Source organism: Rhinatrema bivittatum, chromosome 2 (genome assembly GCF_901001135.1).
Source record: "Rhinatrema bivittatum chromosome 2, aRhiBiv1.1, whole genome shotgun sequence".
Taxonomy (NCBI): domain Eukaryota; kingdom Metazoa; phylum Chordata; class Amphibia; order Gymnophiona; family Rhinatrematidae; genus Rhinatrema; species Rhinatrema bivittatum.
Window position 1 is genome coordinate 224,623,900 of NC_042616.1, and position 16,454 is coordinate 224,640,353.

General features: G+C 47.5%; 1 protein-coding gene across 4 annotated transcripts in view; it reads right to left on the reverse strand.

Annotated features, from left to right (window-relative positions):
• The window catches only part of LOC115084403 (citrate synthase, mitochondrial-like), a 307,904-nt gene that overhangs the window by 249,234 nt on the left and 42,216 nt on the right, over nt 1–16,454 (reverse strand). For all 4 annotated transcript variants that reach the window (XR_003854548.1, XM_029589235.1, XM_029589233.1 and 1 more), the window contains one exon: nt 1,904–2,035. Coding sequence is in view for 3 of the 4 variants with exons in the window: in XM_029589235.1 (XP_029445095.1) it covers nt 1,904–2,035 (132 nt within the window). In the remaining variant the exon portion in view is untranslated. The remainder of the gene's footprint in view (nt 1–1,903; nt 2,036–16,454) is intronic.

Sequence of the window (16,454 nt, forward strand, 5' to 3'; positions counted from 1 at the left end):
TGTTCCTTAACAGGAGGGGTAGATGAGTGATGCTTCGTCCTTTTAGCTTTCTTTTGAGCCGATTCCACCACAACTGAGTGGTGGTTGAGCTGAGATTTTTGAAAGCCGAGGGCTGACTGTACTAAATAGGTAGTGTCAGCTTTTTTGTGGCTGGGGCAATGGATCCTGGGTTTTCCCAATTCTTTTTGAGAAGGTCAAGAAGAACTTGATGAACAGGAATAGAAGTGATCACTTTAGGGGCATCCAGGAATTGGAGGATTTCCATCATCTGGTGCCTATCATCCTGCTCTGTCTGAAGCTGAAAAGGGACCAACTCAGACATTTCCTTCACAAAATTAATGAAAGAAAGGTCCTCTGGAGGAGAACATCGGTGCCAGTATCGAAGACATCAATGGCGCCAATGTGCGTATCGCTCCCGATGAATGAATCGATGGTGAGGGACGAAATGGCATCAATGGCTGAGGCAATACTCCCGAAGGAGGAATGCGGAACGGTGTTTCTCCTCCCGATGAAGCTGTTAATGGGGAGCGCACCGGAGCCATCGGAGACCAAGGAATAACCGGTGGAAGGGCGGTCATGAACGCCTCCATCCGGGATAGCAGTGGTGCCAGAGCTGCTGTCATCGGGTCGGTGGCCGGTTCCACTCTCGGTGCCAGTGTCGGTGCTGGAGGAACCTGGAGCCGTTGCATCGCCTTGTCGATGTCGATGGCCTCCTGGACCAGCCGATCCAGTTCTTCCTGGAGACCTGGAGCAAGCAGCCCCAGCTCCGTGATGGAAGAGGGAGGCAGAGGCACAGTCGGAGGGACCACCTTTACAGGCGGAATCGCGGCTCCCAAACCCATATTGGGTGAGGGTGGCCTCGATGTCCCGGTCGCAGGAATGGTCGATGCCATTTCTGGACGGGGCTTCTTCGATGGTGACTCAGACGGTGGCGAGCTCGATGATTTCGCTCCCTCGACGGTCCGAGACTTACGATGCCGATGTTTCTCCCTACGATCCCCTTGATCTTGAGGGGGAGTAACGGGAGTCGATGGCCATGAAGACGTCGATGGCAGACGGTCACCGGACGGAGGTCAATGCTGGTGTGACTTCGACGGTGCCGGTTCCGATGACGTTGATGCGATGGACGGCGTTGGGGTGTGAGCACGGAAGAGGAGTCCCATCTTATCCATTCTGGCTTTGCGACCTTTTGGTGTCATGAGGGCACATTTGGTGCAAGTCAGGACATCATGCTCACCGCCTAAACACAGCACACAGACTCCATGAGGGTCTGTGATAGACATGGTGCGAGTACAGTCTGGGCACCGACAAAACCTTGACGCCATGGCCATAGAAAAAAATCGAGCCGCGGTACGGTCGATGGCCAGTAGGCCGCGAGGGCCAAACTCGACGGTAATCGACAGAAAACGGGTAAAAACTTACCGGAGTACTGCGGCCTGAGAAAAGTTAGAGGAGGGATACCTGTGGGGCAATTTAAGTTTAATTAACTCCGTGAGAAAAATGCCTGTCAGGAATCTCTTCAGAGCTCCTTAACCCCGAGGCTACTGCTACGTGGAAAAAATAAGACTGAAGGGAGACCCCTGCTGGCTTCAGGGTTAGTGTCATGCTGGGCATGCCCAATAGGAGCCACTCAAAGTTCTGGAAACTTTGACAGAAGTTTTCCGTGATTGGGCTCCATCCTGATGATGTCACCCATATGTGAGGACTACCATCCTGCTTATCCTGTGAGAAACCATTTTAGTTTCACTTTTAAAAATATACTTCATAACAATTATGTCAAATCATGAGAGTTCTGGCCATATGACTGTAAAGAACAGTTTCTTAATGGAATAAATTTCGACGACGAGTACAAGCTCAATACTGTAAGCCTTTACTGAACTGATTTAAATCCTTTGAAAGTTACCTGTTCCTTTGTAGGTATGTTCCCAGTGACAAGCAACCAAAATAAACCTTCTGGAAGAGGTTCTTCACCCCCAGTGGCCCTAGGTAACAACTTCTGGCATTCTGGAATGCTATAGCCTCGGAAACGTATTCCCTATTAAAGTATAAGAACAAAATAGTCTTACAAATTAGAAATTTACCTACCTGATTAACATAAACTACAATTGGATTAATAGCAATCTGTCACATCTTAAGAAGAAAAATACATTTGTACTGAAAGTTATGGACATTGCTTAATAGTGACACTTCCAGGCCAGATTCAAAATTATTGCAGAATTTCAGAAGAAAACTTTGAGTATAACCCCTGGACTAGTACCATCACTGCAATGACCAGACTAGATATGTTGGTGGGGGAGAAGGGGAATAATATAAACTTGGGAGAAAATTCCTAAGAGGTTGCCAATGAAGGCCTATGTTTATGACTGAGTTGAAAGTAAAACACAGCAGGAGGAAACTGCTGGGTTAAAAAAAAAATAATTTAGAGCTGTATTTTTGCACCCAGAAGGTATAGTAAAATTGCTGGATTCTGTACATGTGTAGTACTTTCTTTTTTATTACTTTCTCTTTATTAAATTTATCATACATGCAAGATCTCACAAACATATATAAATGGTTTAAGAAAAACACGTAAAGCAAGAAAAAAATATATCAGCATGTGAAAAGCAAGTTTGCTTACCGTAATCGGTGTTTCCGTAGATAGCAGGATGAATTAGCCATGCTTTCTGGGAGCGTCGACACAACCAGAGTAGGCGGAGTTTCTCTCTAGTAGTGACAGAGTTTTTAACTCTGTACGTCTGCGCGGGCGTCTTCCCATGCGATTCCATTTTTTCTCTCAGTCTCTTTGTAACCTGTAGCGGAACTTTCCGGAAATGGGCAATTGAAGTAGCAGTGGCCCATATTTGGTGGGTCTCTGGTTTGCTACTAAGCATGATAGAGCATTTGTTATAAAAGAATTCTAAGCATTAGCTTAACCAGTTTGCAATGGTTCCTTTTGCAACAGGTTGCCCTGGATTGTTTGGATTAAAGGAAAGGAATAATTGAGATGGCCTGGATGGAGAATGTGTTCTCTGTTTGTAATAGGCTAAAGCTCTCTTACAGTCCAATGAGTGTAGGAGTTTATCACGATCATAATGATGTGGTTTGGGTTTGAAGATTGGTAGTGTAATCGTTTGATTAAGATGGAACACTGTAAGCACCTTCGGGAGGAAGATAGGATAAGTGCGGAGAGTGATCTTGTCATGATAAAATTCCAAGTAAGGAGAATAGTGATTGCCAAAACCATTTCTGGGATTATTTGTGAGGGTGTCGATGTAATTTTTCTCAGGACTGGAGGACTTAAGGTGATATCCCCAGATGAGGCAGAAGCTCCTTCTTCAGCCTCAGCAGCGGGGAAATTTGTCACATCCATATGAGGATAACTAACAGTGTACTGCGGTATTGTACGCTGTCCCAAAGGGATTGTAGGAGTAGAGGGATTTACTCTAACCTTCCCTTTTCTTTTAGGGAGCATTTCTTACAGCAAACAAATTTTACAAGGAAACATGGACAGAGCAGACACTGTTACACGCTACTAATTCAATATCTCTTATCTTACCAAGAGAAGGGCTATGTTTAGTGGAAGTTCTTAATCTTCCCTAACTCCATAAGATGATGTTATCTCCTGGCAAACCGTCTTCCAGGTTAGGTATTTTAATTGGCATGAGTCCAAGGTTTCAAAGGGAGAAGCCATGAGTTGTTCGAGCACAATGTTCAGATCCTATGGTACAGGAGGCTTCGTTATTGGTGGTCTTAAGTGTAGTATGCTTCGCATGAATCTAGAGATTAACGGGTGATTAGAAATTGGAAGACCCTGATGATAGTGGTGAAATGCTGCAATGGCGCTAATATGTACGCGAACTGAAGAGTACACTAGACCGGAGAGGTAGAGCGTATGAAGGTATTCCAGTAGTTGGGTCGAAGTAGATGAAAAAGGATCTAGGTGCCGTGGTTGGCACCATTGTGTATAACATTGCCATTTTCCCGCATAGTTACATCTAGTCAAGGGTTTCCTAGACGCGAGCAGTATGTCTTCTAATCTTGAAGAGAGGCCCAAGTGGCTTAATACTTGCCTTTCAACCTCCATGCTGTGAGATGGAGGGATTGGTGCATTGGATGGAGGAGGGATCCCCCGTCCTGCGTTAACAGGTGTGGATGGTATCGCATGAGATACGCATACCATGATTGTCTTGGCCAAGTTGGAGCTATTAAGATCAAGTCCGCTATGTCCTGAATGCATTTCTGAATTGTTCTGGAGATGAGCAGAATGGGTGGATAGGCGTACAGCAAGCCTTCCGTTCATGGAATGAGGAAGGCGTCCAGAGCGTAATGAAGTTTGCTTGGGTAAATGGAGCAAAAGGTTCGTGTTTGTCGATTGCTTTGAGTTGCAAAGAGATCGATTGTTGGGAAGCCCCATTGTTGAAAAATGTCGTGAGCTACCTTGCGATTCAGTGTCCATTTGTGTGGATGAAAAATCCTGCTGAGTCGATTCGCTGTGACATTGTCCAGCCCCGATAGGTAAGTGGCGTGAAGTGTTACTCTGCATTCGCCCAAAAAAGTATGCAACAGGCTTCCCGACATAGGATCCATGAACCGGACCTTCCTTCCTTGTTTATGTAGAACATCACAACTTGGTTGTCAGTGTATATCATGAGGGTTTTGTGTCGGATTTGAGGCGAGAAGGTCTGGAGTGCTCTCCAGATTGCACGAAGTTCCAGAAGGTTGATCTGGTATGTAGTCTATTGACGTGAATAGCAACCTTGAGTTTTTAAGTCTAACAGATGGGCTCCCCAACCTTTCCTGGATGCATCCGTCGTTAACGTTAGTTGATGTGGAGGTAATCGAAAGGGAGCTCCCGAGGATAGGTTGGTGGGAGATATCCACCAGTGCATATCCATGCACATTTGTTTGGTGATTTGGATCTTGGTAGAAAGGGGTTGCAGGAACTGTGACCATTCAGTTTTTAGACCCCATTGTGGACGTTGCATGTGTAGTCTTGTGAATGGGACTACATGAATTGCCGCTGCCATGTGACCAAGCAATTGGAGGATATGACGTGCCGGAGCATGGGATTGATTGTGAGCTAAGGACGAGAGATTTTAAATTCTGTCCTTTGGAAGGTAAGCTCTCTCTTTTCTTATGTCGATGAGGGCCCCGATGAATTGAAGTGTCTGGGTTAGCTGTAGATTGGACTTGTCGTAATTTATTATGAAACCTAATGTCTGTAGACAAGTTATCGTCTGTACCATGTGTGTACGTAGAGTGGCTGGATCCGAAGCCACTAACAGCCAATCGTCCAGGTAGGGAAAGATTGGGATTGATAATTTTTTGAGGTAAGCCACCACCACTGCTAAACATTTCATGAAAACTCTTGGGGCTGAAGAAAGGTCAAAGGGCAGGACTCTGTATTGGTAGTGTGCATTCAGGGCCTGGAAACAGGTATCACCATGAAGAAGGGTGCAAGGGTATATGGGAGTAAGCATCCTTCACGTCTATGGAACATAGCCAGTCATTGGGTTGTAAAAGGGGTAGTATGTTTTTGAGAGAGGTCATTTTGAACTTTTCTCTTTGGATGTGTTTGTTGAGATTCCTTAAATCCAAGACTGGATGAAGGCCTCCGGATTTTTTTGGAATGAGAAAGTAATGGGAATAGAATCCCTGATTTCGTGTTGATAGAGGAAATTTTTGAATGGAGTGTTGGAGACGTAGGTTTCTTATTTCTTCTTGAAGAAAGGAGGCATGGGATGATGTTCCCCTGAGAGGGGGAACATGGGGAATTTCTGGAGGAATTATGAAATTTAAACGATAACCTTCTCTGCTGATATCTAACACCCAGCGATCGGTAGTGATTGTTATCCAGTTGGTATAGAAATGCTGTAGGCGACCTCCTATGAATAGCGGTGGGCGTGGCTCGGGACAGCTCAAAAAGCCGGTGGTTGCTTCTGAGGAGCTGTAGTGGCTTGCTTTTGCGGACGTTGTTGTCTAGAGCGTTCACGAGACTGGTAAGGTTGAGACTGGAATTGTGGTTGAGTATATTGTTGAGGACGATAAGGATGGAAAGGTCTGAACGATGTTCTTGAGTATGTACGCTTTCTAAAGTTAGGGCAGAATTTTTTGTAGGAAGCGTGGGGATCTGTTGGTGCTGTAAGTGAGAGCACTGCCGAATTTTGCTCTTTTAGATGTGCAACGGTTTCAGCAAATTTATCGCCAAAAAGGCTGTCTCCCATGCAGGGGATAACAGCCAATTTTTCATGAACATCCTCTCGTATTGAGCTAACCCTCAATCAAGCTATTCTACGTGCTGTGATTGCCACAGCAGCACCTCGTGAGGTAGACTCAAAGGACTCATAAACTGTCCTGAGTAAATGCCGAAGTCCTTCCACCATGTCAGTGAAGGGTTGTGGCAGAGTGGATGCAGGCTAGGCAGAGTGGATGCAATTTTTGAAGTGTTTCAAAGAGGTACTGGATTATGTAACACCGATGATGTTCAATTTTGGTGGTTAACATCGAAGAATGATACACCTTCCGTGTCCAAAATCATCCAAAGATTTATAATCTTTCTCAGGTGGCGAATTGACATGGAGCTTTGATCGTTTTACTTTGGAGAGGGCAGACTCTACTATTATCAAATTATGAGGTAATTGCGTAGAGTCGTAAAGAGTGGGATTTCGCATCCTATATTTTAAGTCTGTTTTTCTGGATGTTGGACCAGAAGAAAAAGGTTTTTCCACAGTAGGTTCCATTGGCATTTAAAAAATTTTGAGAATCCCTAGAACTTCTGATCTTGAATCCGGGATTTTGCCAGTTTCTATATTTAGAAGGCCACCCACCTTTTCAATAAACTTTGCATAAGTTAAATCTTCTGGTGGGGAATAGGGTTCCGGAAGACCTTCTGGGGGGTCAGAAGGCATACCTGTGGACGAACTTGGTGAAGAGGTTGACCATTGAGAAGTGGGGCTATCCAGACACTCTCGGTGTGAAGATGATGTAGGTGGTTGAGTAGGTTTTGATGGACCCGGTGCATCTGTTGGTGGAGATGGAGTTGCGGGTCGTGGGTGCATGGATTGTAAATCCTGGAAGGTATTGAGAGCATGAGAATTCTGATGATGCGAGAGGCGGCTGCGGCTTTAAAGGAAGCGCAGACAGAAGGTCTTGAGATGCTGCTTTTTTAGGCTTATGCGGCTCTCTCTGGGGAGACCCTGGTCTACTGTTAGATGATGATGACCAACCCGAGATTGAATCACCACTGAGTGAAGGAGCTGCAGAGGATTTAGATCCTGAAGAGAGTTCAACTTCAATGTTAGATTCTTCATCTTGTTGGCCCGAGGCAATAGAAAGGAAGGGATCCCGAAGTATATGTTTGGTCTTCTGGATCTTCTTTGGTTGCTGTACTCCTGGGAGCATTTGCTTCGAGGAAGGAGTTGTATGCGCCGGTGGTGTAGGCTGCGCCGGTGCTCCGCTTAGCATCGATGCACCGTGTTTTACACGTGCCTCGTGTAGCGCTGATGCGCCTTGGTGCACCGATGTGCCATCTGGCGCCGATGCATCGTGATGCGCCGATGCACCATGATGCCTCGATGCACCGTGATGCCTCGATGCGCCGTGGTGCTTCGATGCCCGTGGTGTAACTTTCCGTGACGCTTCGGCTCCTTTGTTTTCGGCGCAGGGGGAGAACGGGAACAGGGCCTTGAGGGGATTTATGAGGCATGGCCTTGACCCCTTTCTTCGGTGCTTTTGGTTTTTCAAACCTGGCTGCTGCTGCATGATGGTCTCCCGGCTCCAGCGACGCAGCTCTCTTCGAGGCCTTCTTCGGTGTCTTCGCCGGTCCCGGAGAAGAATGAGTCAAAGGCAATCTGAGGTGCGCTATTCTTGCAGCGCGATGCCTTTGGGCCCGGGGAGACATCCGATCACAGTCTCTGCATGAGGCTTGGTCATGCTCCGGGCCCAGGCATATGTAGCAGTTATGTCCATCTGTTATGGACATAATTTTGCCATATTGACAGTATTTAAAACCGAATGGCTTAGGAGCCATCACTGCCAGAAGAAAGTGGAAAAAATTCCAAAAAAAGTCGCAAAAAAAGTGAGATGAGGAGTGAGAAAAAAGAAACCCGCATGCTATCGGCTCGCGAAAAAAAGGAAACTGAGGAGAAAAAATGGAATCGTGCGGGAAGACGACTGCGCAGACGCACAGAGTTAAAAACTCTGTCACTACTAGAGAGAAACTCTGCCTACTCCGGTCGCGTCGACGCTCCCAAAAAGCATGGCTAATTCAGCCTGCTATCAATGGGAAAAAGAGTACAAAACAGGGAGCCACAGAACACCTTAAGAGACCAGCTCCAGATATCTGGCCTAGTCCACCTTAAGAGACACAGGAAGGGAATATTAGTTCTGGGGCATTTTCCTCAGCAAGTGGATAAGAAGCCAAGCCCAGAAAGGAAGAGAAGGCCCCAGCAAGGAGAAGGAAGCAGGAATTATGCCAGAACTGCTTATGGAGTACTCCTGAGGTAAGGAGACCTTTTTTTGATCATTCTGATTGTAATTAAGAATAGCTGGAGTCCAGACTACTTTGTTCTCTGGCATGCCAACCTCAACCTCAAGCAAGAGCGCCATAAAAAAAGGAGACAGAGAAAGTCAATTACTAACATTTCCAACACAAAATAATAATACATAACAAAGTGTCCAGAGTCAGGTTAATCTCAAGCCAATTTGAAAGAAAATAACATCAAAGAAACTCTTGGAAAAATCAATCTCTTCATGTAAAGACGAGACTGGAGTGAGCTGTGCAGATATAGGAGGCAAAAGGGGAGAAAATTCCATATTAACAAGAAAATCAAGCAATTGGATAGAATCCCAAAATATATATCATAAATTTGTATATATAACACAACACTTAGCAGGATATTTAAGGGATATTTATTGTACTGCATTCCGCTTTGACAAAATAGTTTTATGCTTAAGTTGAATCTTAAAAGAAACATCTGGATATATTCCAGTCTTGGTTCCCATTAATTCATTATCCATAGCATGAAAAACAGAGTTGCTTACCTGTAACAGGTGTTCTCCCAGGACAGCAGGATGTTAGTCCTCACATATGGGTGACATCATCAGGATGGAGCCCAATCAGGGAACACTTTTGTCAAAGTTTCTAGAACTTTGACTGGCACACTGAGCATGCCCAGCATGCCACTAACTCTGCATCAAGCAGGGGTCCCCTTTCAGTCTCGTTTCTAGCAAAAGGTATGAGCGAAAAATAAAATAATAAAACGTAAGTAAACCCAACTCCGCGGGGTGGCGGATGGGTTTCGTGAGGACTAATATTCTGCTGTCCTGGGAGAACACCTGTTACAGGTAAACAACTCTGCTTTCTCCCAGGACAAGCAGGATGGTAGTCCTCACATATGGGTGAATAGCGAGCTACAGGATGCCCGAGTAAGTGAACCAAAAGCACCCAACGACATACAACAGGCACAACAACAGGGGTGGTTTTGGGTAGGATTGCAGCCTGAGTTTCACAGTGAGTCGCAGGAAGGAAGTTGGGTTATTAAACTGGAAATAAATTACGCAGGATAGACTGGCCAAAGATGGAATCTTGCCTGCTAGCCTTGTCGAGACAATAATGAGCTGCAAAGGTGTGGAGAGAGCGCCATGTGGCAGCTCTGCAGATGTCAGCAAGAGGTACAGAATATAGGTGCGCTACTGATGTTGCCATGGCTCTTACTGAATGCGCTTTCACGCATCCATGTAGTGGAAGGCCTGCTTGTTGGTAGCAGAAGGTAATACAGTCCACCAGCCAGGAGGAGAGGGTCTGCTTGCCCACCGGAACTCCCAGTTTGGTTTTATCAAAGGAGACAAACAGTTGTGTGGACTTCCTATGGGCTGCAGTGTAGTCCAAATAAAAGGTGAGCGCACGTTTACAGTCCAAGGAATGCAGGGCCTGCTCACCTGGGTGTGAGTGGCGTTTTGGAAAAAATGTGTATAGTATTATGAATTGGTTTAAATGGAAATCAGACACTACCTTTGGCAAAAATTTGCGGTGAGTGCAGAGTACCACATGATCATGGAGAAATTTTGTGTAAGGTGGGTATGTTACCAGCGCCTGTAGCTCACTGACTCTGCGAACTGATGTTAAAGCAAGTAGAAAGAGCACTTTCCAAGTGAGATGACGTAGCTCGCAGGAGTGCAGGGGCATGGAGGTCGCATGAGCCGTGCTAATACCACATTGAGGTCCCATGCCAGAACTGGAGGACACAGTGGAGGCTTCAGCTGTAGCAAGCCTCTCATAGAATCGGGGCATCTCCTATGCCTTTGTGGTAAGCGGCTATGGCGCTGACATGTACTCGGATGGAGGAAGTTTGTAGGCCAGATTCCAGAGGTTCCAGGGGTAGTCCAGGAACCTTGTTGTGGGGCAGGAAAAGAGATCTATTTCCTTTGTCGTGTACCACAAGTAGAATCTATTCCATTTGGAATGATAAGATTTCCTAGTAGAAGGCTTTCATGAAGCTACGAGGACCTGGGACACATTGTCAGAAAAGTTAAGGGATTGCAGTATCAACCTTTCAACATCCATGCTCTCAAAGACAGGGAGTGGAGGTTCGGATGACGCAATAGTCCGTTGTTCTGCGTTATTAGAGTTGGATCTGAGCCCAGGAGAATTGGTTGCAGGACTGAAAGGTTGCAAAGGATGGGAAACCAAACCTGACGTGGCCAGTAAGGGGCTATGAGGATCATTAAGCCCCGGTCGTGTCGTAACTTCACGAAAGTCTTGCTGATGAGTGGAAGTGGAGGGTAGGCATACAGAAGACCCTTTGTCCACGAGCGGGCGAAGGCATCCCTTGGAGGTGTCTTGTGGCTGCAGTCTAGAGAGTAGAAGTTATCCATTTTGCGGTTGTGGATTGATGCAAAGAGGTCTATGTGCAAGTGGCCCCACTGGTGGAAACTTCTGTTCGCTACAGTGGGATCCAGGGACCATTCGTGGGGATGAAAGGCCCGGCTGAGATTGTCCGTCATCACATTGTCCACACCTGCCAGATAGGTTGCTCTCAGTAGCATGCAGTGTGAGAGAGCCCAGGCCCATATCTGCACTGCCTCCTTACATAGCAGGTAAAGAGCCTGTGCCCCCCTGCTTGTTGAGGTACCACATCGCTACCTGGTTGTCTGCTTGAATTAGGATTACCTTGTTGGATATGCAATCCTGGAAAGCAAATAGGGTGTATCGTATTGCTCTGAGCTCCAGAAAATTTATCTGGTGCTTTGATTTCACTGTGGTCCAGGTTCCCTGGGTTTGCAGGTTGTTGACATGGGCTCCCCAACCGAGGTTGAAGGCATCTGTTGTCAGTGTAATCTGAGGTTCTGGAGATTGAAAGGGTAGTCCTATCAGAAGATTGGACTCCTGTATCCACCAAGCTAGTGAGAGACGAAGCTGGCTGGTGACATGGACAATGTGGGACATATGTTGATATGATTGGGACCACTGGGACTTTAAAGTCTATTGTGTTATTCTCATGGCTAGACGAGCCATTGGGGTAACATGAACTGTGGACACCAGTATATCTACATTAGTAGATGACGAGCTGTTGTGGTTCGGCGAGTCTGTACTGCTTTGGTCAAGGTTGATAATGTGCGTGCTCAGTCCCTTGGGAGGAATGCTTTGGCTTGTATGGTGCTTAAATCCTCTCCGATGAAGGATAGGGTACTTGATGGAGTCAGATTTGACTTGGGATAGTTTATGAGAAACTCCAAGGATTGTAGTAGCTGTAGAGTGAGATGGAGGGAGGGAAGTACTACCTCCTTGGATGGACCTTTGAGCAGCCAATCGTCTAGATATGGATAGACATGGATGCTTTGTTGTCTTAGGTAAGCCGCTACTACTACCAGGCATTTCGTGAACACACATGGTGCTGATGCTAGGCCGAACGGTAGCTCTCGGTATTGGAAATGCCGGTGACCGACTAAGAATCTGAGGTATTTTTTATGCAGAGGGCTTATTGCTATATGAGCATATGCCTCCTGAAGATCTAGAGAGCAAAGCCAATCTCCCTTTTGGAGGAGAGGGAACATGGAGCCCAAGGTTACATCCTGAACTTTTCCTTGCGTAGATGTTAGTTTAGGGTACAAAGATCCAATATAGAACGAATGCTGCCTGACTTTTTTGGAATTAGAAAATATCGGGAGTAGAACCCTTTCCCATGCTGCAGTCAGGGAACTGGCTCTACGGCACTGGACTAGAGGAGGGTTGAAAGTTCCTCCTCGAGAAGTGGAGAATGGTCAGTTAAACTCCACATGGGACAAGAAGGAGAGTCTGATGGTAGCGTGAGGAAGTTTAGATGGTAACCTTGGGCAACCACAGAAAGGACTCATTGGTCCGTTGTGATTGTGTGCCATATGTTTGCAAAGTGGCACAAGTGGCCTCCTACAGGAAATGTTGCTGGAGGTAGGGGTTGACTGTTGCTCTCTAGAAGGGAGTCAAAATCCCAATGCAGGACCTGTCTGCGGAGCTGGTTGGGTTTTTGGAGGCCTGTGCTGATGAGGTTGACCTTTCTGATAGGGCCTGGTTGGACGAGTCCGGGACGGAGGAGGGTAATACCTACGGGTTTTATAGGTTAGCCTCCTGGGATCCCTTCTGAACTGCCTTTTGGTAGTGGACGAAAAGTCAGAGGGAACAGCAGATAGTTGGCGCAATGTCTTATGATAGTCTTTGAGTTGCGCAACTGATCTTGGATTTTCTCTCCAAATAAATTGTCCCCTGTGCAGGGAAGGTCTGCCAACCTGTTTTGGACTTCTTGACGCAAGTCTGAAGATTTTAACCATGCCCATCGTCTGACACTTATGCCTGCTGCTGACATTCTGGAGGAAGTCTCAAATATGTCATAGGCAGCGCTGACTTCGTGTTTTCCAGCATCAAGGCCCTTCTGGAGGATGGAATTCAGTCCTTCTTGAAACTCCTCTGGCAGGGATTTGGAGAAATCTTGTACCTGCTTCCAAAGGTTTCTGGAGTACTGAGTCATGTATAGCTGGTATGCTGCTATATGTGCTATCAACATAGATCCCTGGAACATCCTGTGTCCAAAGGCGTCCAAAGATTTCTGCTCCTTCGAGGAAACAGAGGAGAGAGAACAAGCTGTGAGTGCACACGATTACCTGCTCGTTTGCTACAATTACCTGCTGCTTTTGCTGTTTGCCTGAACGAGGGTGAGGTGGAATCCCAGCCCTACAAGAAGGCAGGCACGCCTTTGACATCATCGGGGAGGGACCGGAAAGCCATAAAACCGGCCCCTCCTGGGCGTTTAATTTGGGGAAACAGAAGAGAAAGAACAAGCTGTGAATGCATACGATTACCTGCTCGCTTGCTACAATTACCTGCTGCTTTTGCTGTTTACCTGAACGTGGCTGAGGAGGAATCCCGGCCCTACAGAAGGTAGGCGTGCCTTTGACGTCATCAGGGAGGGACCGGAAAGCCATAAAACCGGCCCGTCCTGCAGTGCGTAGCTGCCGCCGGTGCCCTCTGCCGAAGCCGCGCACCCCTTTGGCGCGCGGCTTTATTGTATTTTGTCAGCTTGTATTTTCAACTCCTCTCTCCTTGAAGATTTTATGACTGGAAGGATTTATTGGATTTCTAGTAAGTAAATAATTATTTTTCAAATCTTCTGATTACCCCCAACGTCAGAAGAATTCAGACTGATTTATTTGAACAGAGATATACATTAAGAAAGAGGGCTCTGTTTGGTTATTACATATATGGTTTATTTCCTTCAACATTATGCCACATACCAAAAGAAAGGCTCGGATAAGGGAGGCAATATCGTCGTCTCCCTTACCTTTGTCAACTCAGCCTCAAATATCCTCTTTCTTCATGACTGTAACAGACATGACACCGGAGGACAAGGCTGCATTGGTTGTAGTTTCAGAGCGAGAACCTACACCACAGGCTGAGGCCATCTCATTGAGCCCCGGAGCTCCTAACACGCCTTACCCACAATTTATTCTTTCAAATAAATTTAAGGACCCTCTTTCGATAGAAGAGAGTTCTGGAGAATTAAATTTTCCGCTTGGACAAAGGCAGGGGGGAGGAGACCAAGCTGCGGGGGGAGTGGGGGGCTAGTGGACTCTTGGGCCGGCCTGCAGGAGACTAGGAAAGGACTACTCTGGTCTCGACTGAACGGGCCGGGAGGCAGAATTCTGGCAGGCGGGTATAGGCGGTTTCACCCTGGAAGCTGGTCTTCCCCCGGGAGGGGCCCTTGGGAGTCCAGCCGCTGGGACTTAGGAGATTCACCCTGGAAGTCGGAGCCCCCTCCCGGGAGGAGCCCGTAGGGGCCCGACCGCTGGGACTTAGGCAAGGCGGTCGATGGAGAGGAAGCAGGCGAGTATCTGGCTTGGCTGAGACAGATGGGAACCCGGCTTGGGCTGTGGACAGGCTGGAACCCGGCGTGGGCTGTAGACAGGCTGGAACCCGGTGTGGGCTGTAGGCAGGCTGGCAAGCAGGAACCGGCAGGCAGGCAGGAACGGAGTAGCCAAGACAGTGGCTGACTCCGGGGCTCGAGGCAACGGGGGATCGAAGGAACCCTGTTGCAAGGCACTCCTCGGGTGTCCGCGGTGGCCCTAAGTAGGCCGCAGCGTCTGACGTCAGACTCAGGGCGAAGCCACCCTCCGGCGGGAAACTGTCCAGAAAAGTGTGAGAGACTTGCGCGCGCGCGCCTAGGGGCAGGTCTGTAATGGCGTCTCCCCCGCGGGGACGCCCAGATCTGGATTCTGCTTCGTTCCCAGCCGGCAGGAACCCTTGAGGTAAGGACCGGGACGTGAACTTCACGGACCGGACCTCAACACATAGAGCATAATATAAGCAGAGATGTTTAATGCATAACATCAGAAGACAAGGTATTTCAGAGCTCAAGTCCAGCAACACAGAAGAACAAGTTTGCTTAGCATAGACGGTGTTTTCTGTTCATAGCAGATGAATTAGTCATGCTGTCTGGGACATCCTCTGTGCCTCTAGGTGACGGAGCTCTCAAAGATCACTGAACTTTCTCAGTGATGTGTATTTGCTTGTATCTTCCCACGTTTCCCAGAGTCTCCTCAGTCCATCTCCAAGCAAGACGAGATGCAGAGCTGGAACTGTCCGAGGAAGGGGGAGGGGTAGCATGGCTAATTCATCTGCTATCTACGGAAAACACCATCTACGGTAAACAAACTTGCGCTTTTCCCATAGATAAGCAGCATGAATTAGCCATGCTATCTGGGAGTCCCCAGCTGAAGTATTGAGTGCAAATTTCCATATCATGTGTTCATGATGAAGTGAGGTAAGGCGCTCAAGACAGTAGAGAAAGGCGGACAGTGCTTATATGCTGTTGTCGCTGTGTTCCAGACGTGCTCTACTTGAGAATTGTCCTTCCCAGGTAAGCGTCATCAGCCGACTGCCTGTATAAACAGTAATGGGTTGTGAATGTATGTAGCAAGGACTATGTGGCTGATTTGCAAATGTCCAGAAGAGGTACCTCGTGGAGATGAGCTATTGAAGCAGCCATAGCTCGGCCCTGATGCCACCTTAGGGTGGCGGATAGGGTCTCTGATCTCTTTTGATAACAGAATTGAATGCAGTTCGAGATCCAGAACGAGAGTGTTCTTTTGGATACAGGGAGTCCTGGGGCATTCATTTTAAAGGAGATGAAGAGCTGTTAGCTCTGAGGTAAGAATGTGTGCGACTTTTATAATAAGCGAGTGCCCGTTTACAGTCCAGCGTGTGGAGTCTACGCTTGCCTTCGTTGGCATGAGGCTTTGGGTAAAAGGTCGGTACAGTGATGGATTGGTTGATGTGGAAAGCTGAAACCACCTTTGGGAGCGATGCGTACACAGTGTAACTTTGTCATGGTAAAACTCCAGGTAAGGTGGGGAGTGTACCAGGGCTTGTTATAGTTCTGGCAGGGGACCCTTGGTCCGAGGTAGAGTCAGTGCTACCTAGGAGAGTAAACCCTCTTAGGTCCCTACCGTCGGAAGGCGAGGCCTGGTGATGTAGACGTGGAATGAAGACTTCACCCTGGAAGCTCGCGATTCCCCCAGGAGGAGCCTGTGGGAACCTAGCTGCTGGGACTTAGAAGGCTCCCTGGAGACCGAAGAAGATCTGGCTGCAGGAGCCTCCTGCAGGTTGTGTAATCCAGATAGCTGGCGCCTCCAGCAGGTCGAAGTCGATTCAAGTGTAGATCTTCGGAGAATGGTCCGAAGTCGGTCCAAGGGACTTAGCCAAAAGAATGGTCGGAAGCCGGTCCAGGGGTCGAAGCCAGAAGAATGGTCGGAAGCCGGTCCAGGGGTCAAAGCCAGAGGATGGTCGAAAGCCGGTCCAGGGGTCGAAGCCAGAGGAAATCCATCCAACGAGGGGAGAACCAAGAACAGGATCAAGAAGAACAGGAACCAGACGAGCAGGCAGCGGACTAAGAACTCAAGGCACAGGACCAAGAGCCAAGATACCAAGGCAAGGTCTGAGAAGCATA